Source organism: Cercospora beticola, chromosome 8, assembly GCF_033473495.1.
Source record: "Cercospora beticola chromosome 8, complete sequence".
In the NCBI taxonomy this organism is placed as follows: Eukaryota; Fungi; Ascomycota; class Dothideomycetes; order Mycosphaerellales; family Mycosphaerellaceae; genus Cercospora; species Cercospora beticola.
Genome location: NC_088942.1, coordinates 887,469 through 904,730, shown reverse-complemented (window position 1 = coordinate 904,730; position 17,262 = coordinate 887,469). Strand labels below are relative to the sequence as shown.

General features: G+C 52.0%; 6 protein-coding genes across 6 annotated transcripts; 3 read left to right on the top strand and 3 right to left on the bottom strand.

Moving 5' to 3' along the window:
* Nucleotides 1–55: 55 nt before the first annotated feature.
* RHO25_011681 (uncharacterized protein) lies at nucleotides 56–2,114 on the top strand (the record flags this gene model as incomplete). Its single annotated transcript, XM_023603104.2, has 2 exons — nucleotides 56–1,865; nucleotides 1,924–2,114. 2 exons carry the CDS (start codon nucleotides 56–58, stop codon nucleotides 2,112–2,114), a joined length of 2,001 nt encoding a protein of 666 aa, XP_023454290.1.
* A 3,270-nt stretch (nucleotides 2,115–5,384) lies between these two features.
* On the bottom strand, nucleotides 5,385–6,284 carry RHO25_011680 (uncharacterized protein; the record flags this gene model as incomplete). The annotated part of the gene is made up of 1 exon (XM_023603103.2): nucleotides 5,385–6,284. One exon carries the CDS (start codon nucleotides 6,282–6,284, stop codon nucleotides 5,385–5,387), a length of 900 nt encoding a protein of 299 aa, XP_023454300.2.
* Nucleotides 6,285–6,705: 421 nt separating this feature from the next.
* Nucleotides 6,706–9,309, bottom strand: RHO25_011679 (uncharacterized protein; the record flags this gene model as incomplete). Its single annotated transcript, XM_023603102.2, has 1 exon — nucleotides 6,706–9,309. One exon carries the CDS (start codon nucleotides 9,307–9,309, stop codon nucleotides 6,706–6,708), a length of 2,604 nt encoding a protein of 867 aa, XP_023454676.1.
* A 2,362-nt stretch (nucleotides 9,310–11,671) lies between these two features.
* RHO25_011678 (uncharacterized protein) lies at nucleotides 11,672–12,565 on the top strand (the record flags this gene model as incomplete). The annotated part of the gene is made up of 1 exon (XM_023603101.2): nucleotides 11,672–12,565. One exon carries the CDS (start codon nucleotides 11,672–11,674, stop codon nucleotides 12,563–12,565), a length of 894 nt encoding a protein of 297 aa, XP_023454677.2.
* Nucleotides 12,566–12,815: 250 nt separating this feature from the next.
* On the bottom strand, nucleotides 12,816–13,137 carry RHO25_011677 (uncharacterized protein; the record flags this gene model as incomplete). The annotated part of the gene is made up of 2 exons (XM_023603100.2): nucleotides 12,816–12,893; nucleotides 12,961–13,137. 2 exons carry the CDS (start codon nucleotides 13,135–13,137, stop codon nucleotides 12,816–12,818), a joined length of 255 nt encoding a protein of 84 aa, XP_023454683.1.
* A 1,377-nt stretch (nucleotides 13,138–14,514) lies between these two features.
* RHO25_011676 (uncharacterized protein) lies at nucleotides 14,515–16,397 on the top strand (the record flags this gene model as incomplete). The annotated part of the gene is made up of 5 exons (XM_023603099.2): nucleotides 14,515–14,817; nucleotides 14,873–15,224; nucleotides 15,277–15,528; nucleotides 15,692–15,974; nucleotides 16,025–16,397. The coding sequence occupies 5 exons, from the start codon at nucleotides 14,515–14,517 to the stop codon at nucleotides 16,395–16,397; spliced, it is 1,563 nt and encodes a 520-aa protein (XP_023454684.1).
* Between the last annotated feature and the right edge of the window lie 865 nt (nucleotides 16,398–17,262).

Genomic DNA, 17,262 nt, shown 5'->3' with positions numbered 1-17,262 from the left:
TCTGCTAAAGTGCAAATACCTCGACTGCGACGCCGCCAGACTGGTTAATTGCTGAATGGCTCGTAGTCATGCGCATCTGCCCAGCAATAGAAGGAGGCGCTCCAGTGGGTCACCTAACAGGAACTCAAACCAGACTGGCTTCACAGGCAGCAAGCGAACTGTAGGGAGCTCACTGTCAAGAAGCACCACTATTGCAGACAAGGCCGCATATCCCACATCTTCCAGATCGTTGTTGGAGTTTCGAGCGTGTCCTACGCCATTCTACTATGCTGAACCGAGCGACATTGCCGCAGAGCGGCGACTTGTATGCCACGGACATAAGCCTGTGAATCCAAGACTGCCGGACATGGAGATGACCGATTCGGGGGGACGCTGGAACCTGTTCTGTGCGAGATTCAAGGACAGCTATGGAAGAGACGATTGGCTCGCAGTCAAGCAAGCACCTCTGCGCTGGTTCAATTCCAAAGAAGATGCGTTCTCAGAGTACGAACTGTTGAAAACCCTGGACCACCCACACATCATCGTGACTGTTGGGGCTTACACGAAGGAGACGGTCTATGGTCAAGTGAACGTCGGCGCTCTACTGTATCCCCTGGCCCCGAGTAATCTCGCGACCCGGATCAAACTTTGTTCTCAGCACAACGAGTTGGAGTCAGAACAGGGAGGCAAACACTGGCAAATCGCGGATGACGCACACCGGTTCATACCATTCTTTGCTTGCATATGTGATGCACTGTCGTATCTGCATAGACTGGATCAGCCAGTGAAGCATAAGGATATCAAGACGGAGAATATCCTCATCGACAAATCCGAAACTGTAATACTTGCCGATTTCGACAGGGCTCAAAAATATCCGAGCAGAGAAGCGGCAATCTCCCAAGGTCCCGGGGACAGGACCAACCGGTTTGCGTCCGCAGCTGTCATGAGACAGGAGAATAGAGGTTTCGATCGCGACGTCGCGCCTCTTGGCTTCGTGTTCGTAGAGATGGCGACCGTGGTTCTTGGAGAGACCTCATATCATATGAACGCGCATTGCAAACGGGAAAACTGGTTTGAAAATCTCGGCGATGGTCTGCTCGACAGTTGGATTGAACATTTGAGACAGAAATCCCGTGACTATCCTCAGCGCATCCCCTCTGACTTCACGCGTATACCCGGTCGGCTGTTGATTGACACCTTCCTGGATATAATCAAGGAAATGGCACATGCGGATATCAATGAGCAAGACGTGCTTGAGAAAGCTTTGGATTTCTTCCGGAAATTACCTGATAAAGCATGTAAACACTGCGGTCCTGAAGCGGTCCACGAAAAAGCCTTACGAGACGACGAGGCATCTGTCGTCAACGATTCAGAATCAACCCAATCTCGAAAGCGTGATACTCTAATCGTTCCCGGACCGGCACTTGATCGAAGCAGTCTACGGCCCGTGAATGGAACCTCGGAGACTGCTCCAACGCACGCTTCTGGTAATGAGATGGAGCATAACGCCAATGGACAGCCGAAGATCAAGGTATCAAGGACGAACACGTCCTCAGAGAACGATGCGTTGTACCTGGTCGGCAACCACGCTGTAGAAAGTGACGATCTGACGATCGGAAGCGAAGTCAAATCGACATCGTCCCATGATGCAGCCACTGGCCACGAATCTAGCACACCCCAACTCCATTCAAATCCACCCACAATCGCGACGGAATCCGAAGACCTCAATCCCTTCGAAACCTCATCGTCCGAGGACTCTGTGCCAAGAGTACTTCGAATCGGCTCCGATTTCAGCTCGGTAAGCAACATTGAGGGGATCATAGTGTGCATAAAGGAGAGTCGCACAAAGCCCTCGAAGCTGAAATTGAAGCAAGCGATTGGCCGTGGTAAGTGTATGGCGCACATGCTATCTGCATGACATCCTTGAATACTAACTGAAAATAGACATGAAGGGCAACGAGGTCCGCATTGTACCGCTCTATCGAGATCGGCAGAGACAGCGGTACGTCAAGTTATGGAACTCACATGACTACTTGCTCAAGAAGCAGCTTCCGCGTCATGCACGGATACTCTTCCGAATGGGTCTGTTGCGCACCATGTTATTGGTGGTCCCCGAAGTAGTACAGTGTGTATGATGCACTGCGCGACGAGTTACAGTCATACCATGCATTCATCAGGGTACGGACGTACATACGAAGCTGCCGAAGTGGCCGCTGCGCCGCAAAACGTTGCCGAGGACGTGCGGAGTGCGCTCAAGATGGGGTCAGCTTATATTAATCTGGAAGACCTTGGACGAGCGGGGCTGATAGCCGTGCAAGATTCAGCAATGAGGACCAAACATACAAAAGACTATATGTACCCGCAAAGGCTGAAAACACCATCTATTGATCATTCGCTACTGAGACCGGCACTGCAGAACGCAAGCGAGAGTCGATACCATTTTCTTCTCTGCTTATCGGCAAACTTGATGTCGTTGATGACGACTCCCTTCCGACATGCGGCATCTTCAGACCTGCGTATTCCGCCCACCGTGCAGTACGACTTCTCTGTTGTCGTGTCTTGACTAGAAAACCCGCCCAGCTACGCAACACTTGTTGAGTCTTTTGGTCCGTTCTGACGAATGCACGGGCTTCCTGCTCAATACTGTCGAGCATTCTGTCGATATGTACACTTGGTTTTGTTGTTGTCTCACATAGTAGCCGGTCATATTTGAGTTCTTGGTTCCTTTGACGCACTTCAAGAAAATCGTCAAAACGGCTCTTTTCGTCATGTATCAAATCGCCAATGCGGTCGATTGCGCGTGCGAGAGGTTCTCGTTGTCGACGACTTTCTTGAAGGGCTGGTCGGCCTCCAATACTCAGTAGTGCCCTGATTGGAGGCCTAGGAGATTGATGTCGTATCTGGAGCTCGCGGTATACCTCTTCTGCAGGGTTCGATCTCCAGACACCACCATCAACGAAAGAACCTTCCAGCTCAGGAATCTTGACTTTCCTGTACAGACTCGGCACTGCGGATGTTGCTAGACATGCGTCAACAACGGATACACTGCTTCCATTTGGGCCCGCATCCGGTATGCCAGGTTTAGATCGGCTTCGTGAGTGCAACTGTTCCGTGGGGGAGGGCGAATATGATCGAAAGGCATATGGACGCACCCTTCCGTCACTGGCTTCTTGGATAGCAAACACTATCGTCTGACATCTGCCGTCCAATGTACTTAGAGTTGGTGTAACTGCAGTGCGATGCATATGTCCATTACTGGCGGTGTCAGCCCCCTCACCCATTGAAGTTCTCTCTTCGAAGGTCGATTGCAAAGAGCTCCGCATATCGATAGAGTTTCGCGCCTTGTTAAATAGCTGCAACGAAGGAATCGGAATTGGTACTAAGAATTTCGATGTGGTGTGGATCTTGGTCCGCCATATGTCTCGATTGTGATCGATGGTCTCACCAACCGTACATCGCATGACTCCAAGCATGACAGCTGCCATGCCACCGAAGCTAGACCCGCAGATGTAATCGAAGTAATGGCACAAACGGAAAGCGTCCGGGCCTCGTTTGGCTGATGGGCGATACTTCGCAAGTTCTTCCTGCCTAGGTGTCGATCTTGAAGTCTGGAAAAGCGGCGAGCTGTAGCTGTCGAGAACTTGAGGGTCACGGCTTTCCTCTTTGGCAATCGCATTGCAAAGTTCCTCTAGTAATATCAGAGTTGCGAAGCCCCGGACACCTCCGCCATCGAGAGACAGCACCAATTCACCTCGCCATGGGTCGCTCCGCTGGTGCCGGTCTCCAATGTAGGGATCTTCAGACGAATTGTTGGTGGTGGCTCCGTCGAATAGAGGATCGAGTTTCACCAAGCCACTAAAGTAGACCGCGAATTGCTTGATCTTGTCAAAATTCTCCCTTGGTATGTCGCTCTCACGGCAACGACCACGAGCGATACCTCTGGCAAGCCTTCTGGCTTTGCTGACGGCATCAAGACAGTTAAATAGTGCTTCTCGGAGACTTCCATCCCGGAGTGTTTGAGAGTCACTTCCTTGAGTAGGCTTTTGAAACGATGTATCCAGAAACGATAAGTCCTTCAAAGCGGCCGTAAGGTCCCCTAGGTCATGTACTAATGCACTTTGAGGCCCAAATGCATTGGTACACACCTTGATCGTATCTTGTATAGCCACAAGCAATGTCTCTAGAACGGTCGTTTGCCCTGCCATGGAGTGTTCTGGGCCGCACAACTCGAGTTGAACGGGAGTATGGGATTTCTAGCGCGTCAACGGCCAATATTGGCCGCCCATCAATTCAGCACCCACAAAGCAGATTAGATCAGAGAACCTAGAGAGTCTGTTTGCACTGGACAGTCAATCGATAGCTGGGGCACAACAAAGAGGCGTAAGAGAGGAAGACAGCGCCCTACTTGAGCAGAAGTCGGAGCTCAGGCCTCTCGACAGGAATATGATCCTAGTCAAGGTCTTCGAAGACGGCAGGCTGCATTGTGACCGCAGAGGTCGCATGCTCCGACCATGACAGGCGTGGCGGCCACCTCATTCAAAATCATTGTGCCTTCTGCACTGCCGGAGGTAGTCGCTGTATCTTCCACTGTTGAAGTTGACGGCCTCTTTCCAACATTTGTTGTATAACATCCTGCGGCCTCTGCGAGGGCGACCGGTGAACACTGCCCAAGAGTGTAGCTGAGAGGCACGGCTTAGTCGAGGCGCCTGGAAACTCTGGCACTGAAATGGAGGGTCGGGTAGAGAGAAAAAGTCGTCAGGATGCAGCAGGCCACCTGAAATGACTGGCTGCGCCATGTCAGCAGCTCGTCAACTCGTGTAAGCGAGGCTCGGTTGCTTCGCTCGAGACACGCGGAAGTATGAATTGTTACACGACGTAGGCGAAGAGACCGACAGACCACCATATACGTTCTCGAATCGCACGTGAAGATCAGCTAAAGTGGCTGCATGATGCCGTGCATCTCACCGAAGCATGACGAATGGCACAGGTGAAGTCGGTGTCAGCTCATCCGCCGATGAAAATCTGATTCACGCGGGTCCACCCGTCTCATCAAATTTCTCACCAGATTTAGGTAAAACTTACACACCGCCGAACACTACGTACTCTGCCTGAGGACTACGGATATGCCTTGAATCCTCATGACTCTGACACATACAACGCATCTAAGGCACCGTGTCTCGAAAAGCTGGAAGAGCTCAGAGGTAGGTTCGTAGGAACAGTACAAACTCTCTTCCAGTCTTCTTGTCCGCAGGTCCACACTGTCGACTGATATCAAGCATAGGACGTCGAGGCGCGAGTATGAACATTCCAAGCATGGACATATATCGTACAACCGATTCTCATTCCATCATTACAATACGTTACAGCATTACACCACGGAAATGGCCTCCGATCAGAAGTTCTCGTCACTTGCCTTCCCAAACACTCTCGATCCCAAGCCAATATCTCTCCTGATTAGGGGACCACTTGCCATTTCGACCGATACTTTGCCTCTTAACCTCGGTCTCCTTTCTCACAGCACCGTCATCTCCAGCATCGCTACTGTTCCAAGTGAACATAACATCCTCTCCGGGACAGACATAGCACTTCCTTGTGTCTGGAGCCATCAGTTCCTCATCGTTCAAGTCCTGCCACAACTGTTCCTGAAGCCCGTTGCCATGCCAGAACGACGCCATCCAATCCATAATCCTGACCAAGCTCGCCCATAGCAAGACCAGGAGCAAAAATGGCTGTGTCCAGATCTCATGGAGCCCTGGAAGCATCATACCCGGCTCATCATCGAATACGATAGCTCTGATGCCCAATCTCTCCATTTTCCTAACTTTGAAAGCTCTCAACAACTCGCAGAACCTCGCCACACCAATATTGCCAAAACAATGCACCAGAACCCTTTCATCGCGATGATCTTGTCCTCTCAGGCATATTTCATCCAGCAGAGAAGGCTTCTCTTCTTCCTCGATCAATTCTTCCAAGGTACTTTCCAAGCTGTCCGGGCGATCGTTCAACAGCAATATCGTAGCCGTAGGATAGAGCGTACTGTACCCCCTAGCATAATATCTCACCTGCGCATCTTGTGCACGCGGCCAAAGAGCCAAAATGATATGCTTAGGTGGTCTAGGAGGCGGCTTGGTAAGGTCGGATTTGGTTGGAGAAGGGCTTCGTGAATGTGGCATGCGGCTCGTCAAGTGATAAAGGTCATCATCTTGTTCGGGAATTATCTCGTGATCGGAGCTGTAGCTGCATTGCGATTCGATGTCCTGGAAGTCGGGGTGTGATCTGTATGGCATGTTGTATGCTGAATTCATGATGGCAGAAAGCGACTTCGGAATGCGCAGTATATGGCTCCAGCAGTGAGTTTTGCGTACGCCGGTCTTCTCGCCGGGCCCGAATACTGAAGTTGTCTTAGATGTCTCAGCTGGTTCTTTGTTTGTAGATGTGTTCGGTCCCAAGTGTAGCAATTGGGTCAGGATGCTTTGTCCGCTGCTTGACAAATTCATAGTCGACATTGAGGAGTCGCGTAGTCATGATACTGGCGATGTGTATCCTATGCGACGCGATCGATGCTCGTTGACAGTATTGGCGAAGTTGTCACAGCGAGAGCACTTGGCATTGCCATGGCGATGAACCGAAACGATCTTAGACAATAGCAACGTTATAACGGCGGATCACCCAACGCCTACGCTACCCTAACGTCAAGAAATGCGTGCATGACCTCTACGTCCGCATTCACGTCATGCTAACAGGTCCAGTCGTCTTCTCAGTTTGTGCCTTCACAAATTGTGTCGCTAAACCAAGAATTCCAGGTGCACCTTGCACATCCCCTTCATCAGCATCTGTGTCGCTCTCAAGCGCTGAAACACCTGGGGCATCAGCAAAATCTTGCAGATCACTGTCTTGTGCCATAATTCGGCTCTCGGTCACATCTGCGAGACCAGTTCCAATTGTGCTTCGCCCAACATGTTCGAAACCTTGACGTTTCCCGTGCCGTCGAGCCTCGTTGACCGCCTGTCTAGGTGATCGGATCGCAGAGGCTCCTGAGTTTCGATGTTTCCTTGCGTTCGTAGGAACATATGGTGCAGGCATTTCTGCGGGCTCTTCCGCAATACCAGCTGGGACGCCGCCAGGCCACGCAGGCGGAGGCTGCCAACTCTGGGGCCGCCGCGTTGTCTGACGACCATTGTAGTGGCTGTAGTACTGCATGAAATTGTGTACTGAAGCTGCCATTTTGTCGTCCTTGAGGCCAAAGTGGTCATCACGCAGTCCATCCGGCTCAGGCATGAATGTGGCAGGGTCCTCGATATCAACCCTCTTCTTGAAGTTGAAGTAAGCGAAGTTGCATTGATATCCGATGCCTTCGATATGAATTGTTTGCTCGCGGAAGAAGTCAATGACCCGCTCACAGGTCTTGCCCGAGTTCTGCCACAGGATCAATGGTGTCACAATCAAGCTCAAAAGTTCTTCCGCAAAGACGAAGAGCCTGAGTTTGAACATGCCTGAGAATTCCGCGCGGACCTCATCACTGTGTAGCCTATTTTTCCAGTGGGAAGGCATGTAATGTGTGTACATCAAAACCTCTCTCATATGGAATCCTGGGTCATGCAGGTCGTTGTCGTCTGGCAGAGATCCGTTTGCCACACCAAAGATGCCAACCATGACAGAAAGCCAGAATACTGCCGTTCTTCCTGGGGTCACTTCGAAGCCCAAGAAGAGCTCTGGATCGAATAGAGTTGCAAGTGTGAGAACTGCAGCTATCGCCCCGGAGACAAAAGCCACGAAGCGACAGGCTTGATCAGTCTTGTCTTTAGGGAATTGCTTCAGGTACTCAATCGCGAATGGATGTGCCTGCCGCAGCCGGCGTCGGAACAGGTGTTCCAACTCGTTGAACTCTCGCATTTTCCATTCCGCATACGGGGCGAAAGTGCGCGCGCCAGCTCGCGAAGGATTCTTGGTAAATTCCGTGTAGTTCTTGAAGAAGAACAGGATCACATTGTACCCAATAGTAAATGGCGCGATCAAGATGCTGACCAGGGCAGCAGCTCTAAATCGAACACGCAGCGCATCAACCAGCGCATGTCTTCTCTTAATGTCAAGGCAGAATGGACGAATGCTCCCCGTCTCATCGAAGATGAAGTTTGTGAAGCAGAAATTGATGGACCACTCCAAGCTCCTCGAGTAGAAGTGACGCCGCCCCATGAAAGGTACAGGGAGAGTGAAGTCGAGCAAGTCTTTATTGTACATGGCGACGTAGTAATTGTCCTGGCGCATGAGCCGATTGGCGATGGCTTCAGCGTTCAATCGCTGTCGTGGCTTGTTGAAGTCGAGGTATTTCCTGCCTTGCTCAGATGGTTCAGCAGCGGTAGCAACATTCGCATTCTGCACCTTGACTAGACCGTTTACCACCTCCGCCCATGCCACAGTTTGGATGTCCTGATCTCCAATGTCGAGTACATGCTGGTAGAAGTCCTGCATCTGAAATAGTCTCCGCACGTCCCTGGAGTAGCGGAGTGCCTTGAACAGCCAGTAGATAACGAAGAAGAACAACGCGGCATTCTTGTACCACGGTGCTTTTGCCATGCATTTGGGGATCATGATTTCTGCTGTGGATTTGCTGCTGGGTATCTTCGAGTAGTCAATACAGGTCGTCAGAAACATCGTGAAGCTGAACGCGAAAAGTTCTGTCATCAAAGTCAGAGCCCGTGATAGGAGAATGGACCAGACACCGTGTTGGACGAAGTACTGGTAAACCTCGAGTAGGAAAGCATCAAGGTTGGTCGCGTTTGTATACATCCACGTCGCTTCAGCTTGCGGGTTTGTGCGAAGCGGCGGTCTCGTAGGTGCGGACGTTCGCGAAGGACGAGAAGTAGGTCTTGCAGAGCGCGGACCTCTGGGTGTTGATAACCATTGCTGTTCTTGTGATGCTTTCCATTGTGCTTCAGCCCTTGCTAATTTCATGTCTGCCGCGTTCTTAGGCTGCTGTCTGCTAGGTCCCGCTTTAGCCCTAGGCTCTAGGAGTAAGGACTCAGGCACGTCCTCGTCGTCCATTCCCCTCCTCTTAGACCCAGGACTCTGCCACTTAGGCCGTGCAGCGAACATCTCAGGACTCAGGCCAGGGTCGGTGGGCGTGGGTTGATCTCCAGAGGGATCGTAAAGAAAAGCGTCTGGATCGTCATCGTCGTCGTCCTGGTATCCGTCCGTATATACACGCTGTCTCTGAGCCTCGACATCTCCGCGCCTGACAGCATCGCGTCTCATGCCATCATAGACAGAGACATCGCCCTCAGCCACTGGGAGAAAGCGCGACAAGACGCGTGACGCGAGTAGGTCTCCCATGATGGTGGCACGTCGAGAATTGTTGCACGAGAGAGCTCAGATATAGCTAGCGCTCGTCTGTTGACATCTCACGATGCCGCTATCGGTCGTGGGATCGTGTAATCGGAAGCACGCTCTTTGCCATCATCGAGCAGTTTGCGCTGCGGTAGGGCTACGATGGAAGATTGCTTGGGATCTGGGAGATATTCGCAGGTTGGAATGACTGATCCGCTTGGGGAAGAACAGCTGATCAGGCGACCGTGAGCATGTGAAGGAGAGCACCGTGACAGCTCCGGATTATGACGATAGCGCGGAAGCGCTAGTGTCGGATCTTCCCGTTCTATCTTATCGTGCACGGACGGCTCCTCGCTCTTGCTCTATGCGACGGCTAGCTTGTATTCACCACCACATCTGGACTGCGACTCTACGCAGGCCCGTCGCGGTATTTGCTTTCCTCCCTCTCAAAATTCTCAAACGGTGCTTCTCAGAGATCCTACCGCGCTGAAGGGTTCCTGTGGCGGCCGCCGAAGTGCCTGAGGGTGCTCGAAAGATGCCGGTACACGAGCGACTGGTTGTGCGAGTCTGAGAACGGCTTCCCTCCGACGACTCCATAGACCAGTTGCATTGAGAAAATCAGCGGTCAACTGGGCTTTTCGAAGTGGTCAGTTTCTCACATCCGAGGCATGTTCATTTCGTCGAATCTTTGCACTAGTTGGCTTGGTGGTGTCACACGAATCAGAGAGGCATGCTATACACGACCATCGAGCCACTCTCACTCTGATGAACACCTTACTGTAATCGCAACTGATCATAGGTCTCAAAGCCTGGGCGCCCGTGGCTCATCTGCAATATTGCTTGCACTGTCCGCACATACCAGACATGTGATCACATGCGCAGCATCTCGAAACGTAGCAGCGCTGTTCACGCCATCAACTGTAAGCTGCGGCATAGATCCTGGAGCTCCGTGGTCAAGTGACACGCAGAAGTGCGCGTCTTCACACACCTTGGCACGGTTCTAAGCCATGAAACTGATAGACTGATACTGCCTAGGTGTTTCAGGTCAGTCATCTTGGCAGTTGGACACGATAGACAAGTTGACAAGAAGGTACTCAGCTTGGCTATGCTGTATGGATGTATCGAAGCAGGCCAACATGGGGCGACTAGTGCGCACAAGAATGTGCCTTTTTGCAGTTTCGGCCTCTTTCTGGCGCTGGCTGGAACCTACAGGATCCCAATTGTCCCCATTGAGATCTTGTGAGAGCTCAGAAGTTCCTATTGGAGCCTCAGCATCTGATGGAGACTGTGCAGAGCTGCTATCGACATATGCACCCTTGCAGCTGCGGCTAAGGCGTGCGTTGCAGCCAAGATCCAGTCCATACAACCAGCTGCCTTGGCAGAATCCTGCACACCTACTCCAGGTTGTCCCAAGGCCATGCGCCTTGCGACTTCGTGGCTCCATGTAAGTTGAGCTGTCAAATGCCACACCCGGGTTGCTGTGCTGGATCCAATGAGATGCCACCACCCACCGACACAGTCGGCTTCTGCGCGAGCCTGAACGAAGTCAAAGTCTATCCAGCCGATTCCGGCTCCGCGGAGAGCTGCGTTTGTCATGCTTTGGTATGACCATCTGACATCACCCTACTTCGATCTACCTATCCATCGATCAATAGCCGGTGGACTACACGCCTAGACAAGATGAGACTGGTCGCAATACATTCGTTGGCGTGTATACTTGGCGCGAAACTTTTGCGCGTTGCCGGTGTGCCCGGTCCTGTATGCGCCCTCTGAAGACATGTGCCGGGAACGTGGGCGAGTGGTTGGTTGTTCGACTGCAGACCGATGACAGGTGCATGCTAGCCGCACGCGCTCATAACTTTGACCGAAAATGCGAGAAAGTTGGAACGCGGCTCAGGGAGTAAGCGGTGCTCTGCGTGTAATAAGGGAAGCACTACTCTCGCCTTGAGCGTGCTTTGTATTTCTTGGTCGCAGTTGCATTTGACGCCTCTCGAAGCCTTCAATTCTTAGAGAGTGCCTCCTTCTCCCCCCGGAATACGACCTGGCTTCGGAACGAGTGAGGTAGTCACTGCCGCTTGGCTTGTCCACAGGTACAGCTGTTTCGCAGAGGCGTGTCAGAGATAGCCTTATAGCGCCCTCCAACCATTTCTGCTGCAACATGCTGTCCAGAAACATTATGTTACTGGCCATACTTACCGCCTTACTGCCCTTCATATTGTTCAGGAATCATGTGCGAGATCTCCTTGAAATTGGCCGGACTTACAGCACCTTCCATTCCTACCTCAAACAGCATCAGAACGTACTGTTTCGATACCCAGTCACAAGCCAGAGGAACGATGATATCGCTTTGGCAGAACCGGTGCCGAGGATGATTCACCAAATCTCCCTCTCCGATGGGCGGCCGAATGCGCTCTTGACCAAGTACGAGCCGGCAATAGAGAGCTGCAAGCAGCTTCATCCAGAATGGGAGATGCGCGTATGGACGGATCGAGAATCGGAAAGCTTCATGGCAAAACATTATCCAGAGATACACCCACACTACGTCGGATACCGCCAAAACATTCAACGCGCAAACATTCTCCGCTACGCGCTCCTGCATCATTTCGGCGGAGTCTATCTCGACCTGGATGTTACGTGCCGAGTTGCGCTGGACGCCCCGCTCGGTGAGAACAGCTCAGTACCGACGCTGACGCGTCTTCCATGGCTCACACCTGGCGCGTATCCGGCTGGAGTGAATAATGCGTTTATTCTGGCGCGACCACAGCATCCGTTCCTTACGGAGCTCTTGCAACGAGTACCCAGTCGAGACATGTCGTGGGGTATGCCATACGTGGAGAACATGCTCAGCACTGGCTGCATGTTCTTTTCAAACGTGTGGATGTCGTTCGTGCTTCGCGCGCAAAACGAGGTTGTACGAAAGGAGGATCGGATATACGTTCTGGCAGACGAAGCGGGAGATATGGAGCCGCAGATGTTGCGGGGAAAGGTAGTGACGCCTCTCTTCGAACACGGCGGAGCATCGAGCTGGCACGGTTGGGATGCGGCAGCGATTGTGTTGATCGGCAAGCACTATGGCTATTTCGCCCTGGTGGTGTTAGGGCTGGTTTCACTGCTTGTGTTTGGATCGTGGAGGTTTCTCAGAGGCAGTAGGCGGGGCCATCAGCAGAGGCGGCGCTCAAGTTGGCGCAGTATCACACATGCTATTGGAAGATTCAGCTTGGAGAAACATGATGAAGAAGTAGGATTGATGAAAGATGGATGATACATATGGTCAGGAAAGTAGGCTGGGATCTCTAGCCGATATGGGCCGATTTTGAGCCTCTGATGGAATTGGACCGGCTGGTCTGGTCTGGTGGGAGAATCGTCTTATACCTGATGCCCTATACCCCAGTCTGTACTTTGTTATCATGAATCTAATGACGCCTGGTCTCAGGAGGGAAACATCGTGAGTATCTGTGGCAAGGCCAGGGAAAATCGAGAATAATATATCGTGGGTATCGTGTATTCGTTGTCTATAGCTTCGCGCCCTCCTTCAGTGTTCCGACCTGGAGCTTTGGTCCATACTTCTTGAGTACGCTCTCGTTGTGGTACTGGTATCCATGTTAGCAACTCTCTCTTCCATATAGCCGAATCGTATGCCCGAGGTCTTGTGCCCACCTTCCAAAACTGCTTGCTGGCATCCTTGCCGCCAACTCGCTTCAGGATCTTTGCGCCGCCCGGGTGCTCGTCGACGAATCCATCAAGCTTGTAGACGTTGTTATCGATGATGATGTGCAGTCCCTTGTCTACTGAGCCTTGGTCCTTGACCTCGTTTGCTGTGAATTGCTTCGACATTGTGGCTGCGGTGGAGTCTCTAGGTTGTTGAGGGCTTCTAGGCGTAGGGGAGTTCTTCGGCTCGTGAACTGTGTCGTACAGTACAGTCGTGACAGTGATCGTGTGAGTGTTGACCGAGCAATGGAGGACAAATCAGACGAATATCACTGGTCGCGGCGGTAGTTCACCTCAATGTACCGAGGCTGTCGGCTGCACCATGCAGAGCCGCATTTCCTGCCTCAGGCGTCTCAAAGCTCCTGCTCGCCGGTTGCCGATTCTTCACGAAGAAGTACAAACTTTCCATCCTCCAACCTCCCTATGTACAACACGGCCGTCGGCATCTATATGCATAACCATTGTGCATTCACTCGCCGATCGGCTCCACGGACCGTCTGACACAGAATCCTGAGGAGAACATGTCCACGGATGATACTACGAACGGCAGACCGACCGACACTACTGACACCGCTGTTGCTTGTGTCGAACATTGGCATGACCGGAATACCTGTTCAGGAGTGCGTATGCCAGCGCGCATCGGGCAAGGTGGACATAGAACGAACAGTGCTTCGTAATTCAGTATCACACTGCATCGGCTTCCCCGTCGGCGATTCAAATAGAGCCAAGACGCAAAAGGAACCGCCGACATAACGCCTGACCACTCCAGTTCTTCTCCAGCTCGCCAACTGGTCTCGTTGCGGAGACTGGCCTGGGGAAGATGGGGCCGGTGGAGCCCGCTACTCCCTCCCACCCACACTTTCATGTTCGGTACCTATTGCGCAGACCAATATATCACGAAACCTGCATCTGTAGAGACCACGCTCAATCGCCGACAGTTAACGTCGTTTTCCGGGCGACAAAGACGTTCAAGCTCATCAGCCAACCAATTCTTACGCGAGCAAAGACTTCCCTTGCCTTACTCCCGACGCCTTTGCCAGTGTTTGGCGTCTTGGGCTACATGCTTGTGGCGGAAAGCTAAAATCATGGCGTTCTCGGCTGACGTGGATTATCATTGAGCCTGAACAAAAGCAGCCATTTAGCAGGCATGCTGGGTATCCACAGACCCTGGAGCAGCACGTTACATCTCGCCTCCAGAAGCTCGTGCTTGCCATGTGCTCCATCGTGAATAGCCGATGATGCATAGCACAGCGCCAGTGATCAGGCTATCAAACGATTCCCCCTCTTTACCGGAAGAGCTTGGCGAACGGTGCTACGATGATCTTCTACGTAGTATATTAACCCTGTCACATCTGCGCGCAGACTGCTTTCTTCTGTCGCGCGCGTTGTTACTCTTGACCGCGACCTGAGGCTTATTGCATACTCTCTACTCTGCTGTGCACAGAACCTGCTCGGAGGATCGGAGATTGCACGCTCTGCCGGTTGTGCGCAACGACCACCAATATGGCGGACACTTCGAGCATCGAGAAGAACGATGTTCTTCACAAGGAATCGTTCCAGGACCATGACATCAAGAAGGTCGAGGCCAGCCATCTTGCTGTGCTTACGGAAGAAGAAAAAGCCATCGAGAGGAAGCTGGTCAAGAAGATCGATATACTGATCATGCCCTTGGTGGTTTTGGTCTACTTGATGAACTACATCGATCGCAACAATTATGCGGCCGCTCGATTGCAAGGATTGGAGGAAGATCTTGGTCTGAGTCCTACCCAGTACCAATTGGGATTGAGTATCCTGTTCGTGGGATATGTGAGTGCCGAGTCCTGCGATACTTGAGCGTCGAGGGAAAGCTAATACTGTGCAGGTGCTTATGCAAGTTCCCTCAAACTTGTTGCTCAACTACTGCGGAAGACCGGCCTACTACCTCGCTTTCTTTATTGTTATATGGGGTCTGGTCTCTACGCTTACATCGCAAGTCACCAACCCAGCTGGTATTATCGCATGCCGGTTCATCCTCGGAGTGGTCGAGGCTCCCTTCTTCCCGGGAGTTTTGTTTTATTTGTCAAAATGGTACACGAAGACGGAGCTCAATCTTCGCATGTCCATCTTTTACTCCGGTTCACTGATATCTGGAGCTTTTGGCAACTTGATCGCGGCTGGTATCCTGAACGGCCTCGATGGCACTCGAGGGCTTAGCGCATGGCAGTGGTTGTACAGTATGTGAAGAGCCGGCAGGAAACTTCACTAGCACCGCTAATGATGTTGCAGTTATCGAAGGTGTGATCACAATCGCCATCGGTATTGTGGTAGCCTTTGTGCTGCCTGACTTCCCCGATACATGGCGACTGCTCTCTCCAGAGATGAAGGCTGTTGCAAACCGAAGAATGGCACTTGACGCCGCTGAGGCAGACGTTGATGTTGGCGGAGGAATGTCCCAACTTCAAGGGCTGAAGGCTGCATTCACTGATCCAAAGACGTACATCCTTGCCTTGGCTTACCACGGAATCACTGGAGCGGCCGGTAAGTGAATTCCATAATCTGCTACAGCTTCACCCATCTCTCAGATTCCCAGAGACTCTGAGCTGACTGGGTGGACCTTGGGCCAAAATTTGTTTTAGAAGACAGTCCGAGACATTGCTGCTGTCCGCCGACAACTTTGGGTCAAATTCTGACAAGAGCGCAGGATTCCAAAACTTCTATCCAACATTGACTGCCAGTTTGTATCCGGACCTTACCGGCTTCACGCTTCGTGTTCGCTCGTTGCTGCTGTGCGCACCTCCTTACATCTTCACGGTCTTTTGGTCGCTCGCCCATGGTATTGCTTCCGACAAGGTCGGCAATCGATTCTGGTTCTACTCTTACCCGGTCCCGATCGTTATTGCTGGCGCTCTGGTCTTCATGTTCACCGATTCTTTCGGAGGTCGTTACTTCAGCTTGTTCATGCTGAATGCCATTTTCGTCATGAAGTAAGTCGACAGTCCTGTAATAGCATGTCAAGCGCTAACAGAAGTTCAAGCGGTACCATTTATGCCTGGATTGCAAACGCAATCCCACGTCCTCCTGCCAAGCGAGCTGCCGCCGTAGCATTCATGAACAGTGTGGGTAACGCGGCTTCCATTTGGACGCCTTTCACGTACGGATCGAATGATGGTCCGCACTACATTACCGCCATGGGAATCAATATCGCCCTTGTCGGTATTGCAGGTATCTGTGGTATCGTCATGCGCTTCTACCTGCAGTATCAGAACAGGCAGCTCGAGCGTATGGAAAACAGCGACGCCACGCTTACTGCAAGAGACTTGAAGAAGCTGGAGAAGACTGCTGAGATTGAAGGCATCACTGTCGCAGAAGCGAGAGAATTGCAGAGGGGTTACAGATACATCATCTAGAGATGTAGCAGCAAAGATACATGCAGAGGTGGTGCGTGCGCGCGACCATCCTTTCCATCAGCAACTCACACATCACCTTACCTCTGGACTTTTCCAACTTGTTCGTCTTCGTGTTGTTGAAATTGGGGCACAAATGCTGCAGCCATCGTGCAAGAGATCGCGAGCTGATGATTCTGTTTCTGCTGACGATGCCAAGCCCGGGTAAACATCCCGCTCTGCCCCGAAGCCCAGCCTCGCGTCTATTGACCTCTCCTGCCCTCACACTACTCCAGCAATAGCTTCCTGCAGGCTATACTTTATCACTTCTTCGACCTCATACTCCTTTAGGCCAGATGGCCTTGCAAGCGAGCCCTGACCTGTCGTAGCTCCAGCACAGCTCGAAACCAGATCTCGCGTGCGTTTCGTCAGCATCACAGCCGCAGCGCAGGCAGCATTGTTTCAGCTTGTCATTCGACCACCATGGACTGGCACATCGACTGCTTATCTCTGATCATGCGGCGAGTACGCCTTGAAGAGGGCTGAGATGCCAGATGTCACCAGAAATCAGCTGTCGCCTACGACCTCCGAGCTCGTGTCCGCAGGCACCAGAAGCAAAAAAAAGCGTGGTTGGAGGATGACGCCACTGCTGTGGCACCCGTATCAGAAACCTTGTGACCCATCGGCATAGTACCTGGACGCTGGTATGCATCACCGTTCGTCAGTTCGTCAGTGGCAGACTCGTTCTCAATGTCTTGGGTAGCTAGGAGCTACAGCATGCATACAGTAGCAGCGCTGGGTCTGAGTCCGTCTGACATGCTTCTTATAGTACCATAGGGAGAATCCTGCCACCTTTTCCTTCATTCTTCGTGCAGCCCATGTAAGTCTG